Below are 13,362 nucleotides of genomic sequence, written 5' to 3' on the forward strand. Positions count from 1 at the left end.
TTCTATTAAAAACAGATTTAAGAATCTGGTAGCACAAGGACTTTTCTGATGTAAAATCCTGACCATTTCAGTGAACCAATTCTTTTAAAATTATTTAAAAGAATTATCGTCTTACTTGGGATGGAAAGGTTCTGTGAAAAATGTATATACGCCGATCAGGCATGACATTATGACCTTGTTCCTTGTTTCTATGCTCATTGTCCATCTTATCAGCTTCACTTACTGTATAGCTGCACTCTGTAGTTCTACAGTTACAGACTGTAGTCCATCTGTTTCTCTTATACTTTGTTACCCTGTTCTTCAGTGGTCAGGACCCCCATGGACCCTCACAGAGCAGGTACTATTTGGGTGGTGGATCATTCACAGCACTGCAGCAACACTGACGTGGTGGTGGTGTTTCAGTGTGTGTTGTGCTGGTCTGAGTGGATCAGACACAGCAGTGCTGCTGGTCTAAACACCTCAGTGTCGCTGCTGAACTGAGAATAGTCCACCAACCAAAAACATCCAGCCAACAGCGTCCTGTGGGCAGCGTCCTGTGGGCAGCGTCCTGTGGCCACTGATGAAGGACTAGAGGATGACCAACACAAACTGTGCAGCAGCAGATGAGCTGTCGTCTCTGAATTTACATCTACAAGGTGGACCAACAAGGTAGGAGTGTCTGACAGAGTGGACAGTGAGTGGACAGTGAGTGGACACAGTGTTTAAAAACTCTAGCAGCACTGTCAGAATGTTATGCCTGATTGGTGTATTATGTACCGCTGCTGTTTCTGCCAGTTTATCTAAATCGTCAAGACAGTCCAGTTTGCTTGCTTAAACAGTGATTAAGCTTGTGGGACCCACTGTTTCACTTGACTGGTGGCCTATTTTATGCCCTTCAGTAAATTGCACAATGAGAAAGACCATATTATGATCTGACTGTCCCAAGCGATGGCGAGTTACTCCGTGAAATTATCCAAAGTGTTGTCTTCTCTTGTCTGATGCATTTCTTGAAATGACAAAAATATTCCAAAATAAAAACAGCAGAGTGTGGATGAGAGATCTTAATTTCTTTATGTTCATAGTGAGATGCAGCAAGCAGGCACTGACTTGTGGTGGGATACAGATGGTAATTCCCTGAGTTGAAGTCTCTTGGTAAAGAGAGGAAGATGAAAGGCTCCAATTGTCACCACCAAGGGGCACTCTAGGATTATGCTGATGCTGTGCAGATTAACATCCCCTCAGTATCGCCAGTGAAAGAGGTACTTAGAGATAAGAAGGATTGATAGGTTATGCCTATATCAGTGATCGACTTTTTTGTCCAGAAGTTTGGTAGTTGGCTTCATTCCAAGACAACCAAAGAATTACCAATATTTTTTGAGTTTTCATATTTTTATAAATACTCAGTAGAGGCTTCATTTCTGTTGCTTCTCCTCTGACTTCTATATTGCATGGCAAACAGAAACAATCACAGCAAAATTCCTAAGAGGTGGAAGAGGTTATGCCTCATTAAATTCAATTGCCTGTGAGTCCAGGGTAGTAGCTCTTCTTTCATAATGATCAGGAGACCCACTCTTATTGCAGCTTATATGCCTTTTTTTCATTTAGAAACTAAATGAGTCTCAATATAACTATGATAAAGGCAACTGTGATGAATACTTGTACCTGTTGAAGGTTGCACAGCATTATTATAGATCCAAACATTTGACATGGTCATTCAACTTTACCAGGCTCCAAAAAGTGGCAAAGCCAAAACCCAAGAACATTATTTTTATTTATACCCAGTAAAGAGATGACACTTTATTTTCAGCCTATTAGAATACTTTAAGAGAAATTCATGAATCCCTTAAAATCCCAGGCTGATCATATAGTAAAGCTTATCATTAGTGGGTAGATTGAATAGGAGAATTAACTGATTGAATATCATCTTCTTCTTCTTTCGGCTGCTCCCTTCAGGGGTCGCCACAGCGGATCATCTGCCTCCATCTTGCCCTATCCACTGCCTCCTGTACTTTTACACCAACCATCTCCATGTCCACCTTCACTACATCCATAAACCTTCTCTGAGGTCTACCTCTTCTCCTTGTACCCAGCAGCTCCGTCTCCAACATTCTTTGACCAATAAACTGATTGAATATCAATACGTCAATAAACTGCATTGATACGTGCATCTAACCTTTCATTTGGGTCAAAATCCTGTGAGGTTCAGCTTCACCTCCAGTGTCCCTATTGGTGAGACCCTGATTATGAGCACCCTCTTGAAATATATATATATATATATATATATATATATATATATATATATATATATATATATATCAACTGATTACGTATTTCATAGTCAGGTTTAGAGTAATTAATGACAATAATAATAAAGGAAGACATCCCATGTGATCACCTCAGTGACTAAATATTTGTCACTGCTACTGGCAGATCTTTAGAGCAAAATGGTTCAAATGCTGAACACAAAACTATGAAATGATACAAATGAATCAGCCAGAAGAACCGTTTAAACCCTGTGGCACTACTAAATGAAAACAGCAATAGATTTTTTATTCATTTTGAAGAGTTACATTTAAGCATAGTGTAAAACTTGAGGCCATACATGAACTTTGTCTTTCTTTCAGATTATTTCTGTTATTAATGTCTATAAAACTCTTAGATGTAAGTTTCACCATCTTAATAATTAAAGACAAATCTGAGCATAATGCTATTAAGAAACAAAGGACCCAGCAGATTTGAGGAAAACTTAGTTGAATATGGAAAATGTACCCACTAACAAACATCTAGTGTAATGGGTGACTAAACAGGTAGCAGACAATTTCAAAAGAATTATAGATATAATATATATATACAGTGGGTTGCAAAAGTATTCATACCCCTTGAACTTTTCCATATTTTGTCACATTACAACCACAAACATAAATATATTTCACTGGAATTTAATGTGAAAGACCAACACAAAGTGGTATACAATTGTGAAGTGGAAAGAAAATTATACATGAATCAAAACATTTTTTACAAATAAAAAACTAATAAGTGCGACGTGCAAAAGTATTCAGCCCCCCTGAGTCAATACTTTGTGGAGCCACCTTTTGCTGCAATTACAGCTGCAAGTCTTTTAGGGTATGTCTCCACCAGCTTTGCACATCTAGTGACTGAAATTCTTGCCCATTCCTCCTTGCAAAACAGCTCAAGCTCAGTCAGATTGGATGGAGAGCGTTTGTGAACAGCAGTTTTGAGATCTTGCCACAAATTCTCAATTGGGTTTAGGTCTGGACTCTGACTGGGCCATTCTAACACATGAATATTCTTTTTTTTAAACCACTCCATTGTAGCTCTGGCTTTATGTTTAGGGTCGTTGTCCTGCTGGAAGGTGAACCTCTGCCCCAGTCTCAAATCTTTTGCTGACTCCAACAGGTTTTCTTCCAAGATTGCCCTGTATTTGGCTCCATCCATCTTCCCATCAACTTTGACCAACTTCCCGGTCCCTGCTGAAGAGAAGCACCCCCAGAGCATGATGCTGCCACCACCATATTTGACAGTGGGGATGGTGTTTTCAGAGTGATGTGCAGTGTTATTTCTCCGCCACGCATAGCGTTTTGCATTGTGGCCAAAAAGTTCTATTTTGGTCTCGTCTGACCAAAGCACCTTCTTCCACATGTTTGCTGTGTCCTCAACATGGCTTCTGGCAAACTGCAAACGGGACTTCTTATGGTTTTCTTTTAACAATGGCTTTCTCCTTGCCACTCTTCCATAAAGACCACATTTGTGTAGTGCACGACTAATTGTTGTCCTGTGGACAGTTTCCCCCACCTGAGCTGTGGCTCTCTGCATTTCATCCAGAGTCACCATGGGCCTCTTGGCTGCCTCTCTGATCAGTGATCTCCTTGTTCGGCCTGTAAGTTTAGGTGGACGGCCTTGTCTTGGCAGGTTTACTGTGGTGCCATACTCTTTCCATTTCCGGATGATGGATTGAACAGTGCTCCGTGAGATGTTCAAAGCTTGGGAAATCTTTTTATAACCTAAGCCTGCTTTAAACTTCTCCAAAACCATATTCCTAACCTGTCTGGTGTGTTCTTTGGACTTCATGATGCTGTTTGCTCCCCAATATTCTCTTAACCAACATCTGAGGCCGTCACGGAGCAGCTGTATTTGTACTGAGATTAGATTACACACAGGTGGACCCTTTTGAGTCATTAGCAGTCATCAGGCAACTTCTGAATGCAATTGGTTGCACTCAGGGAAAAGGGGGCTGAATACTTTTGCACGTCGCACTTATTAGTTTTTTATTTGTAAAAAATGTTTTGATTCATGTATAATTTTCTTTCCACTTCACAATTGTATACCACTTTGTGTTGGTCTTTCACATTAAATTCCAGTGAAATATATTTATGTTTGTGGTTGTAATGTGACAAAATATGGAAAAGTTCAAGGAGTATGAATACTTTTGCAACCCACTGTATAAGAAAAAGAAATAAGGATACATGATCCACAGCATCAGATTGAAGAGAATGTGATACATTTCTACAAAGCTGCCTAGTTTACTATAGAATACAAACAAACTAATCAATGTATTTGGACACACATGACATTGTCCTGAAAGTGAGTAATGATAGTAAACTGGTCTCGGCTTTGTCACCTGAATTCAGCCTCAAGTTAAAAAATAAATTCTTAACCTTAAAGCTTAGATAGATTAAACCTTGATGATGAAGATTCAAATATTCTACAAGTTACAATATATTTAGCTGATTTTCTGAACCATGGGTAGAAAATGGCATACATAACTGGATTCATGGAGGAGTTAATGTATATCAGCCAGCCAAACACAGTCCACACCATTGACAGAGATGTCATGCTTTTAACTGAGAGAGAACTTAAATAGTAAGGTATCCAGCAAGCAAGATAAATGAAAATTAAAGTGCCTAATTTTTTTGCTGCTTTGGCTTCAGAAGAGCCTGAAACTTTGCGTCCATGTGTGTTTGAGGCACCATTTATTACAGCTCTAACAGCTTTAGCTTGATGCCTTGCCACATGAAAAATGACTGAATACAAGATCAGTATAACAGAGCAAGGAGTGAGAAATGTCACTATTAGGTCAATGATGACCCAAGAATAGTTTATGACCAGTACACACTCTCCATAACACTGAGAGGATAACTGAGACTGAAGGAAATAGTCATTAAAGTAGGAGCAAATGATGATGTAGAATAAGATAATGGACCAGCCTAGAATTAAAAACAAGGCAGTTTTACAAACTGTCATTCTAGCAGAATAAAGTAGAGGGTCACAAATAGCAATGTACCGGTCAACTGCAATGAAAATCAGGCAATAGAGAGATGCTAACAATGAAAGATCACTGATTATTGGAAAAATACAGCACGCGATTTGTCCAAGATACCAGCAGGAGTCAATCAATTGCATTATATTCACAGGCATAATAAACAGCCCCACGAGAAGGTCCGCCACAGCCAGAGAGAGGATGAGCAGGTTGGTGGGGGTGTGGAGCTGCTTGAAGTGAGAGATGGAGATGATCACCAGCAGGTTCAGAAACACAGTGAACACAGAAACACATGAGAGAAAAAAGAACAGAAATATATAAGCAGGACCTGTTTGCACCTCCTTTCTGCAAGATGCGTTATTGTCAGGAAAGCAGTACTGAACTGTAATGTTTCGGCTGTAGTCTGAGTTATTCATCTGGCACAGTCAAAAATCTGCCAACTGGATCTGATCCAGCTGTATTGTTCAGTAATACTGAACTGGGCCATCTGCTTTCTGGCATGTCTCTTTATACTTTAGCATGAACCCTCCCACTGACCCGTGAGTTGCTAGTTTGTCATTACATCATTTACTTATCTAACATGCAAAAACACATTAACACTTTCTGACCTTTTAACACTCTGTAAGCAAAGGGCGATGGGCCCACACATGCACTGGGCCACAGGCTCATACATGAATTCCATTGCCACAGCCAATCAGGCCACAGCCTCTATATTTCCAGTGTGTTAGTGTAGAGACACGGGCCCATACATGCACTGTTAGTAAATGGTGACTGGCCCATACATCTGCTTCTCTTAGTGTAGGGCCACAGGGCCTTACATGCACACTGATAGCAAAGGCAATGGGCACATACATGCCTTCTGTTAGCAAGGGGCGATGGGCCAATACATGCACTCTGTCAGCATAGTGCTATGGGCTCTTACATGTACTTTGTAAATAATAGTGATGGGCCCACACATGGGTTGAGCCACAGGCTCATGCATGGATTCCATTACCATCAGACCATGGGCCCATATATATATATATATATATATATATATATATATCCATCCATCCATCCATCCATCCATCCATCCATCCATTATCTTCCGCTTCTCCGGGGTTCGGGTCGCGGGAGCAGCATCCTAAGCAATGAAGCCCAGACCTCCCTTTCCCCAGCCACTTCCACCAGCTCTCCAAGGGGGATTCCGAGGCGCTCCCAGGCCAGCTGGGCGATATAGTCACGCCAGCGTGTCCTGGGTCTTCCCCGGGGTCTCCTCCCAGGTGGACTTGCCTGTGACACCTCCTGAGGGAGGCGTCCAGGAGGCATCCTAACCAGATGCCCGAACCACCTCAGCTGGCTCCTCTCGACGTGAGGAAGCAGCGGCTCTACTCCGAGTCCCTCCCGGATGACTGAACTTCTCACCCTATCTCTAAGGGAGAGTCCAGACACCCTGCGGAGGAAACTCATTTCGGCTGCTTGTATTCGCGATCTTATTCTTTCAGTCATTACCCAAAGTTCATGACCATAGGTGAGGGTGGGAACATAGATCGACCGGTAAATCGAGAGCCTTGCCTTATGGCTCAGCTCTTTCTTTACCACAACAGACCGGTAAAGAGCCTACATCACTGCTGACCCAGCACCAATCCGCCTGTCAATCTCCCGCTCCCTTTTACCATCAATCGTGAGCAAGACCCCAAGATACTTGAACTCCTCCACTTGAGGCAAGAGCCTATCCTCGACCCAGAGAGGGCTCTCCACCCTTTTCCGCCTGAGAACCATGGTCTCGGATTTAGAGGTACTGATTCTCATCCCAGCCGCTTCACACTCGGCTGCAAACCGGTCCAGCAAAAGCTGACGTTCGCGGCCTGATGTCCCCAATAGAACCACATCATCTGCAAACAGCAGCGATGTGACCCTGAGGTCACCAAACCGGACACACTCCATCCCCTGACTGCGCCTAGAAATTCTGTCCATAATAATTATGAATAGAATCGGTGACAAAGTCAAACTCTCCAACTCTCACTGGGAACGAGTCTGACTTAGTGCTGGCTATGCAAACCAAACTCCAGCTTTGTTTGTACAGGGCCTGAATGGCTCATAGCAAAGAGCCATGTACCCTGTACTCCTAAAGCACCTTCCACAGAATACCCCGGGGAACACAGTCGAATGCCTTCTCCAGATCCACAAAGCACATGTGGACTGGTTGGGCAAACTCCCATGAACCCTCCAGAATCCTGGAGAGGGTGAAGAGTTGGTCCAGGGTGTCCTGGTGCTATGTGCACTTATGGACATCCTTGTGTTCAAACATGGTGTTCGTGATGGACAAACTGTGGTTTGCACAGAAGTCCAAAAACTGAACACCACTCAGGTTCAGAGATGTCATTCCTCCCAATCACACCCCTCCAGGTCTCACTGTCATTGCCCACGTGAGCGTTGAAGTCCCCCAGTAGGACAATAGAGTCTCCAGGAGGAGCACTTTCAAGCACCCTTCCCAAGGAAGGGTGCATAAGCACAGACAGCAGGACCCGTTCCCCAACCCAAAAGCGTAGGGAAGCTACCCTCTCGTCCACCGGAGAAGACCCCAACATACAGGCACCGAGTCGAGGGGCTATGAGAAAGCCCACACCTGCCTGCCGCCTCTCACCATGGGCAACTCCAGAAAAGAATAAAGTCCAGCCCCTCTCAAGGAGATTGGACCCAGAGCCCAAGCTGTGTGTTGAGGTGAGCCTGACTATATCTAGCTCTAGCTATATCTCTCAACCTCGCGCACCAACTCAGGCTCCTTCCCCGCCAGTGAGGTAACGTTCCAAGTTCCAAAAGCCAGTTTCAGCAACCGAGGATCAGAACGCCAAGGCCCATGCGTTCGGACACTGCCCGATCCACAACGCACCGAACCCCTACTACTGCCCCTCCCATTGGTGGTGGGTCGATGGGAGGGAAGACTCATGTAACTCCTTCGGGCTGGGCCCGGCCGGGCACCATGAGTAAATGCCCGGCCACCAGACGCTCGCTAGCGAGCCCGTCCTCCAGGCCTGGCTCCAGGGTGGGGCCCCGGTAACCCTGTTCCGGGCAGGGTACACAAGTCATGTTTTTGTGTTTTCATAGAGGTTATTATGGATCACACTTTGTCTAACCAGTCACCTAGGACCAGTTTGTCATGGGAGACCCTACCGGGAGCTTTTGCTCCAGACAACATAGCTCCTAAGATCATTCAAGCACGCCTACCCCTCCACCACGATAAGGTGGTGATCCATGCAGAGGTATATATATACAGGACCCCCATGGGTTACAACGTTGATCCGTTCCTACGTCGCATCGTAATTTCGATTTTCGCTGTAAGTCGGAACATACGTACATACTGTACGTAAATACTGTAAGCACTTATCCTATCCTATCTTTTATAATTGTAGCGACAGTCGAACGACCAAGTCCAAGCAACCGGCCAATGTTTGTCGCTGTTTCCCCCTTATCGGATCGGTTAACGATATCTAATTTCACTTCCATGGTGATGGCTTTCCTCTTCTTCGATGCACTGCCATCAGAAGAGTCTGCCTTACACTTGGGAGCCATAATGCAGGGCAAAAGGTGAACAAAATCGCAACACACGAGAGAGAGAACGACAAAGCAACAAGCCAAAATGGCATACAATGTGACTGGGGTGACGCTGTCTTCCTCGGTCCACAGCCGCGTCACGGCATATTCTTCTGCCGCGCACACCAACTAGTTCCCGTACACAAAGTTTGCGCTTACGACGTTTATGACGCAAAACCACTTAAGTCGAATCAAGGCTTTATATAGTATATGGGAGATGTGTCGTAACCACAAAACATCGTAACTCAGGACTGACGTAACCCGAGGACCTCCTGTATGTATATACGCAATCTGTCAGTGTAGGGCCATTGGTCCATACATGCACTCCATTAGTGTTATGGCCACAGGCTCATACTTACATTTACGGCATTTGGCTGACGCTCTTATCCAGAGCGACTTACAATTTGATCCTTTTTTACACAGGGAGGCCAAGCAGGTGTTAGAAGTCTTGCCCAAGGACTCTTATTGGTATAGTGTAGGGTGTTTGCCCAGGTGGGGATTGAACCCCAGTCTACAGTGTAGAAGGAAGAGGTGTTAACCACTACACTAACCAACCACCTACAAACATTACATTAGTGTAGGCCCATGGGCCCCTACAAGCACACTGTTAGCATAAGGCAGTGGGCCCAAAAATGCATTAAAATTAGTAAGGGGCAATGGGCTAATAAAAGCACTCCATTAGTTTAGGGCCACAGGCTCGTTCATGGATTCTGTTACCATCAGGCCATGGACCTATACAGGTCTATACAGTCTCAATGTGTAAGGCCATGGGCCCATGAGTTTATGGCCACAGGCCCTTACATGCCATTGGTAACAGGTAAGTGTCATGATTGGGTATAAAGGGAGCATCCCTGAAAGGCTCACAAACAAGGATGGGGCGGTTTACAATTAACCTGCTCACCTGTAGAATGTTCCAAACAGGTGTTTTTGAGCATTCCTCAACTTTCCCAGTATTTTGTTGCCCCTGTCCCAACTTATTTGGAACGTGTTGCAGGCATCAAATTCAAAATGAGTGAATATTTCCAAAAATCAGTAAAGTTTATCCTTTTGAACATTAAATATCTTGTCTTTGTAGTGTATTCAATTGAATATAGGTTGAAAAGGATTTGCAAATCATCGTATTCTGTTTTTATGTTTTACACAATGTTGCAACTTCATTGGAATTGAGGTTGTGTATTTTATTACTATTTACAAATATTTAGAGCAGAACTGCTACAAATGAATCTGTTAGAAGAACTGTTTAAACTCTATGCTACTACTAAATGACCACAGCAATAGATTTTAAATAATGTGGAAGAGTTAAATGTAAACATCATATACATTTCAGGCTGTTTACAAGCTATTCTTAGGTGTGAGCTTCATCATATTAACAAATAATGACCAAATCTGAACATAATGCTATCAATCAAATAAGGGCCCAGTGAATTTGAGGAGAACTGCTGTAGTCAATGATGTAAAATGTACCCACGAGCCACTTTAAGAGTAAGGGGTTACTATACTTGTAGCAGACAATTTCAACAGAATTATAGAGCAAGCAGAACAAGATTTAAACTTGATATCTATATATGATAAGACTCCTGATTACTAGGAGCAATTAAAGTCAAGTAACATGACAAGGAATGGAAGCGTGCAAGAAAAAAAAAACAGTAAAACATGATCCACAGCGTCATATTGAAGTAAATATGATATTCAACTGCAGAAAATCCATTTCTACAATGCTATATAGTTTACTGTATGATACAAACAAAATAGTGAGAGTTATTAGGCATGACAGTGGTCTCAGGATTGTCAGCTGAATTCAGCCTTGAGTTAAATGTGCTCAGATGAATTCTGAACCTTAACCCGTAGATAAATTAAACCGTGCTGAGGAGGATGTGAATATTCTACAAGTTACAATATATTTAGCTGATTTTCTGAACCACGGGTAGAAAATGGCATACATAACTGGATTCATGGAGGAGTTAATGTATATCAGCCAGCTAAATACAGTCCACACCATTGACAGAGATGTCATGCTTTTAACTGAGAGAGAACTTAAATAGTAAGGTATAAAGCAAGCAAGATAAATGAAAATTAAAGTGCCTAATTTTTTTGCTGCTTTGGCTTCAGAAGAGCCTGAAACTTTGCGTCCATGTGTGTTTGTGGCACCATTTATTACAGCTCTAACAGCTTTAGCTTGATGGCTTGCCACATGAAAAATGACTGAATACAAGATCAGTATAACAGAGCAAGGAGTGAGAAATGACAATACTAGGTCAGTAATTACCCAAGAGTAGTTTATGACCAGTACACACTCTCCATAACACTGAGAGGATAACTGAGACTGACGAAAATGGTCATTAAAGTAGAAAAAAATGATCATGTACAATGAGGCAAAAGACCATCCTACAACTATGAACAAAGCGGTTTTACAAACTGTCATTCTAGCAGAATAAAGTAGAGGGTCACAAATAGCAATGTACCGGTCAACTGCAATGAAAACCAGGCAATAGAGAGATGCTAACAATGAGATCTCATTGATTATTGGATAAATCCAGCATGCGATTTGTCCAAGATACCAGCAGGAGTCAATCAATTGCATTATATTCACAGGCATAACAAGCAACCCCACGAGAAGGTCCGCCGCAGCCAGAGAGAGGATGAGCAGGTTGGTGGGGGTGTGGAGCTGCTTGAAGTGAGAGATGGAGATGATCACCAGCAGGTTCAGAAACACAGTGAACACAGAAACACATGAGAGAACAATGAACAAAAATATATAAGCAGGACCTGCTCGCACCTCCTTTCTGCAAGATGCGTTATTGTCAGGAAAGCAGTACTGAACTGTAATGTTTCGGCTGTAGTCTGAGTTATTCATCTGGCACAGACAAAAATCTGCCAACTGGATCTGATCCAGCTGTACTGTTCAGTAATACTGAACTGGGCCATCTGCTTTCTGGCATGTCTCTTTATACTTTAGCATGAACCCTCCCACTGACCCGTGAGTTGCTAGTTTGTCATTACATCATTTACTTATCTAACATGCAAAAACACATTAACACTTTCTGACCTTTTAACACTCTGTAAGCAAAGGGCGATGGGCCCACACATGCACTGGGCCACAGGCTCATACATGAATTCCATTGCCGTCAGGCCACAGCCTCTATATTTCCAGTGTGTTAGTGTAGAGACACGGGCCCATACATGCACTGTTAGTAAATGGTGACTGGCCCATACATCTGCTTCTCTTAGTGTAGGGCCACAGGGCCGTACATGCACACTGTTAGCAAAGGCAATGGGCACATACATGCCTTCTGTTAGCAAGGGGCAATGGGCTCAGATGAATGTGCCAGATGAATAACTCAGACTACAGCCGAAACATTACAGTTCAGTACTGCTTTCCTGACAATAACGCATCTTGCAGAAAGGAGGTGCGAGCAGGTCCTGCTTATATATTTTTGTTCATTGTTCTCTCATGTGTTTCTGTGTTCACTGTGTTTCTGAACCTGCTGGTGATCATCTCCATCTCTCACTTCAAGCAGCTCCATGCACTCTGTCAGCATAGTGCTATGGGCTCTTACATGTACTTTGTAAGTAAATGGTGATGGGCCCACACATGGGTTGAGGCACAGGCTCATGCTTGGATTCCATTACCATCAGACCATGGGCCCATATATATATATATATATATATACAGGGGGTCCTCGGGTTACGACGTTGATCCGTTCCTACGTCGCATCGTAATTTCGATTTTCGCTGTAAGTCAGAACATAAGTACATACTGTACGTAAATACTGTAAGCACTTATCCTATCCTATCTTTTATAATCGTAGCAACAGTCGAACGACTAAGTCCAAGCAACCGGCCAATGTTTGTCGCTGTTTCCCCCTTATCGGATCGGTTAACGATATCTAATTTCACTTCCATGGTGATGGCTTTCCTCTTCTTCGATGCACTGCCATCATAAGAGTCTGCCTTACGCTTGGGAGCCATAATGAAGGGCAAAAGGTGAACAAAATCGCAACACACGAGAGAGAGAACGACGAAGCAACGAGCCAAAATGGCGAACAATGCGACTGGGGTGACGCCGTCTTCCTCGGTCCACAGCCGCGTCACGGCATATTCTTCTGCCGCGCACACCAACTAGTTCCCGTACATGAAGTTTGCGCTTATGACGTTTATGATGCAAAACCACTTAAGTCGAAACAAGGCTTTATATAGTATATGGGAGATGTGTCGTAACCACAAAACATCGTAACTCGGGACTGACGTAACCCGAGGACCTCCTGTATGTATATACGCAATCTGTCAGTGTAGGGCCATTGGTCCATACATGCACTCCATTAGTGTTATGGCCACAGGCTCATACAAACATTACATTAGTGTAGGCCCATGGGCCCCTATATGCACACTGTTAGCATAAGGCCGTGGGCCCAAAAATGCACTCAATTAGCAAGGGGCAATGGGCTAATAAAAGCACTCCATTAGTTTAGGGCCACAGGCTCGTTCATGGATTCTGTTACCATCAAGCAATGGGCCTATACAGGTCTATACAG

General features: G+C 43.3%; 2 protein-coding genes across 2 annotated transcripts; both read right to left on the bottom strand.

The window, feature by feature from the left end:
- Positions 1-4,656: 4,656 nt before the first annotated feature.
- On the bottom strand, positions 4,657-5,673 carry LOC108433207 (trace amine-associated receptor 13c-like). The gene is made up of 2 exons (XM_037547441.1): positions 5,596-5,673; positions 4,657-5,484 (listed from the first exon to the last, which is right to left on the bottom strand). The coding sequence occupies exons 1-2, from the start codon at positions 5,671-5,673 to the stop codon at positions 4,657-4,659; spliced, it is 906 nt and encodes a 301-aa protein (XP_037403338.1).
- A 4,994-nt stretch (positions 5,674-10,667) lies between these two features.
- LOC108433208 (trace amine-associated receptor 6-like) lies at positions 10,668-12,354 on the bottom strand. The gene is made up of 2 exons (XM_017707648.2): positions 12,340-12,354; positions 10,668-11,684 (listed from the first exon to the last, which is right to left on the bottom strand). The coding sequence occupies exons 1-2, from the start codon at positions 12,352-12,354 to the stop codon at positions 10,668-10,670; spliced, it is 1,032 nt and encodes a 343-aa protein (XP_017563137.2).
- Positions 12,355-13,362: the final 1,008 nt, after the last annotated feature.

This window comes from Pygocentrus nattereri, chromosome 18, assembly GCF_015220715.1.
Source record: "Pygocentrus nattereri isolate fPygNat1 chromosome 18, fPygNat1.pri, whole genome shotgun sequence".
Lineage (NCBI taxonomy): Eukaryota > Metazoa > Chordata > Actinopteri > Characiformes > Serrasalmidae > Pygocentrus > Pygocentrus nattereri.

Coding starts and splice junctions, on each gene's coding strand:
- LOC108433207 (XM_037547441.1), bottom strand. CDS start 5,673: ATGAATAACTCAGACTACAGCCGAAACATTACAGTTCAGTACTGCTTT. Junction 5,485..5,595: donor ACGCATCTTGCAGAAAGGAG/GTGCAAACAGGT, acceptor CACTTCAAGCAG/CTCCACACCCCCACCAACCT.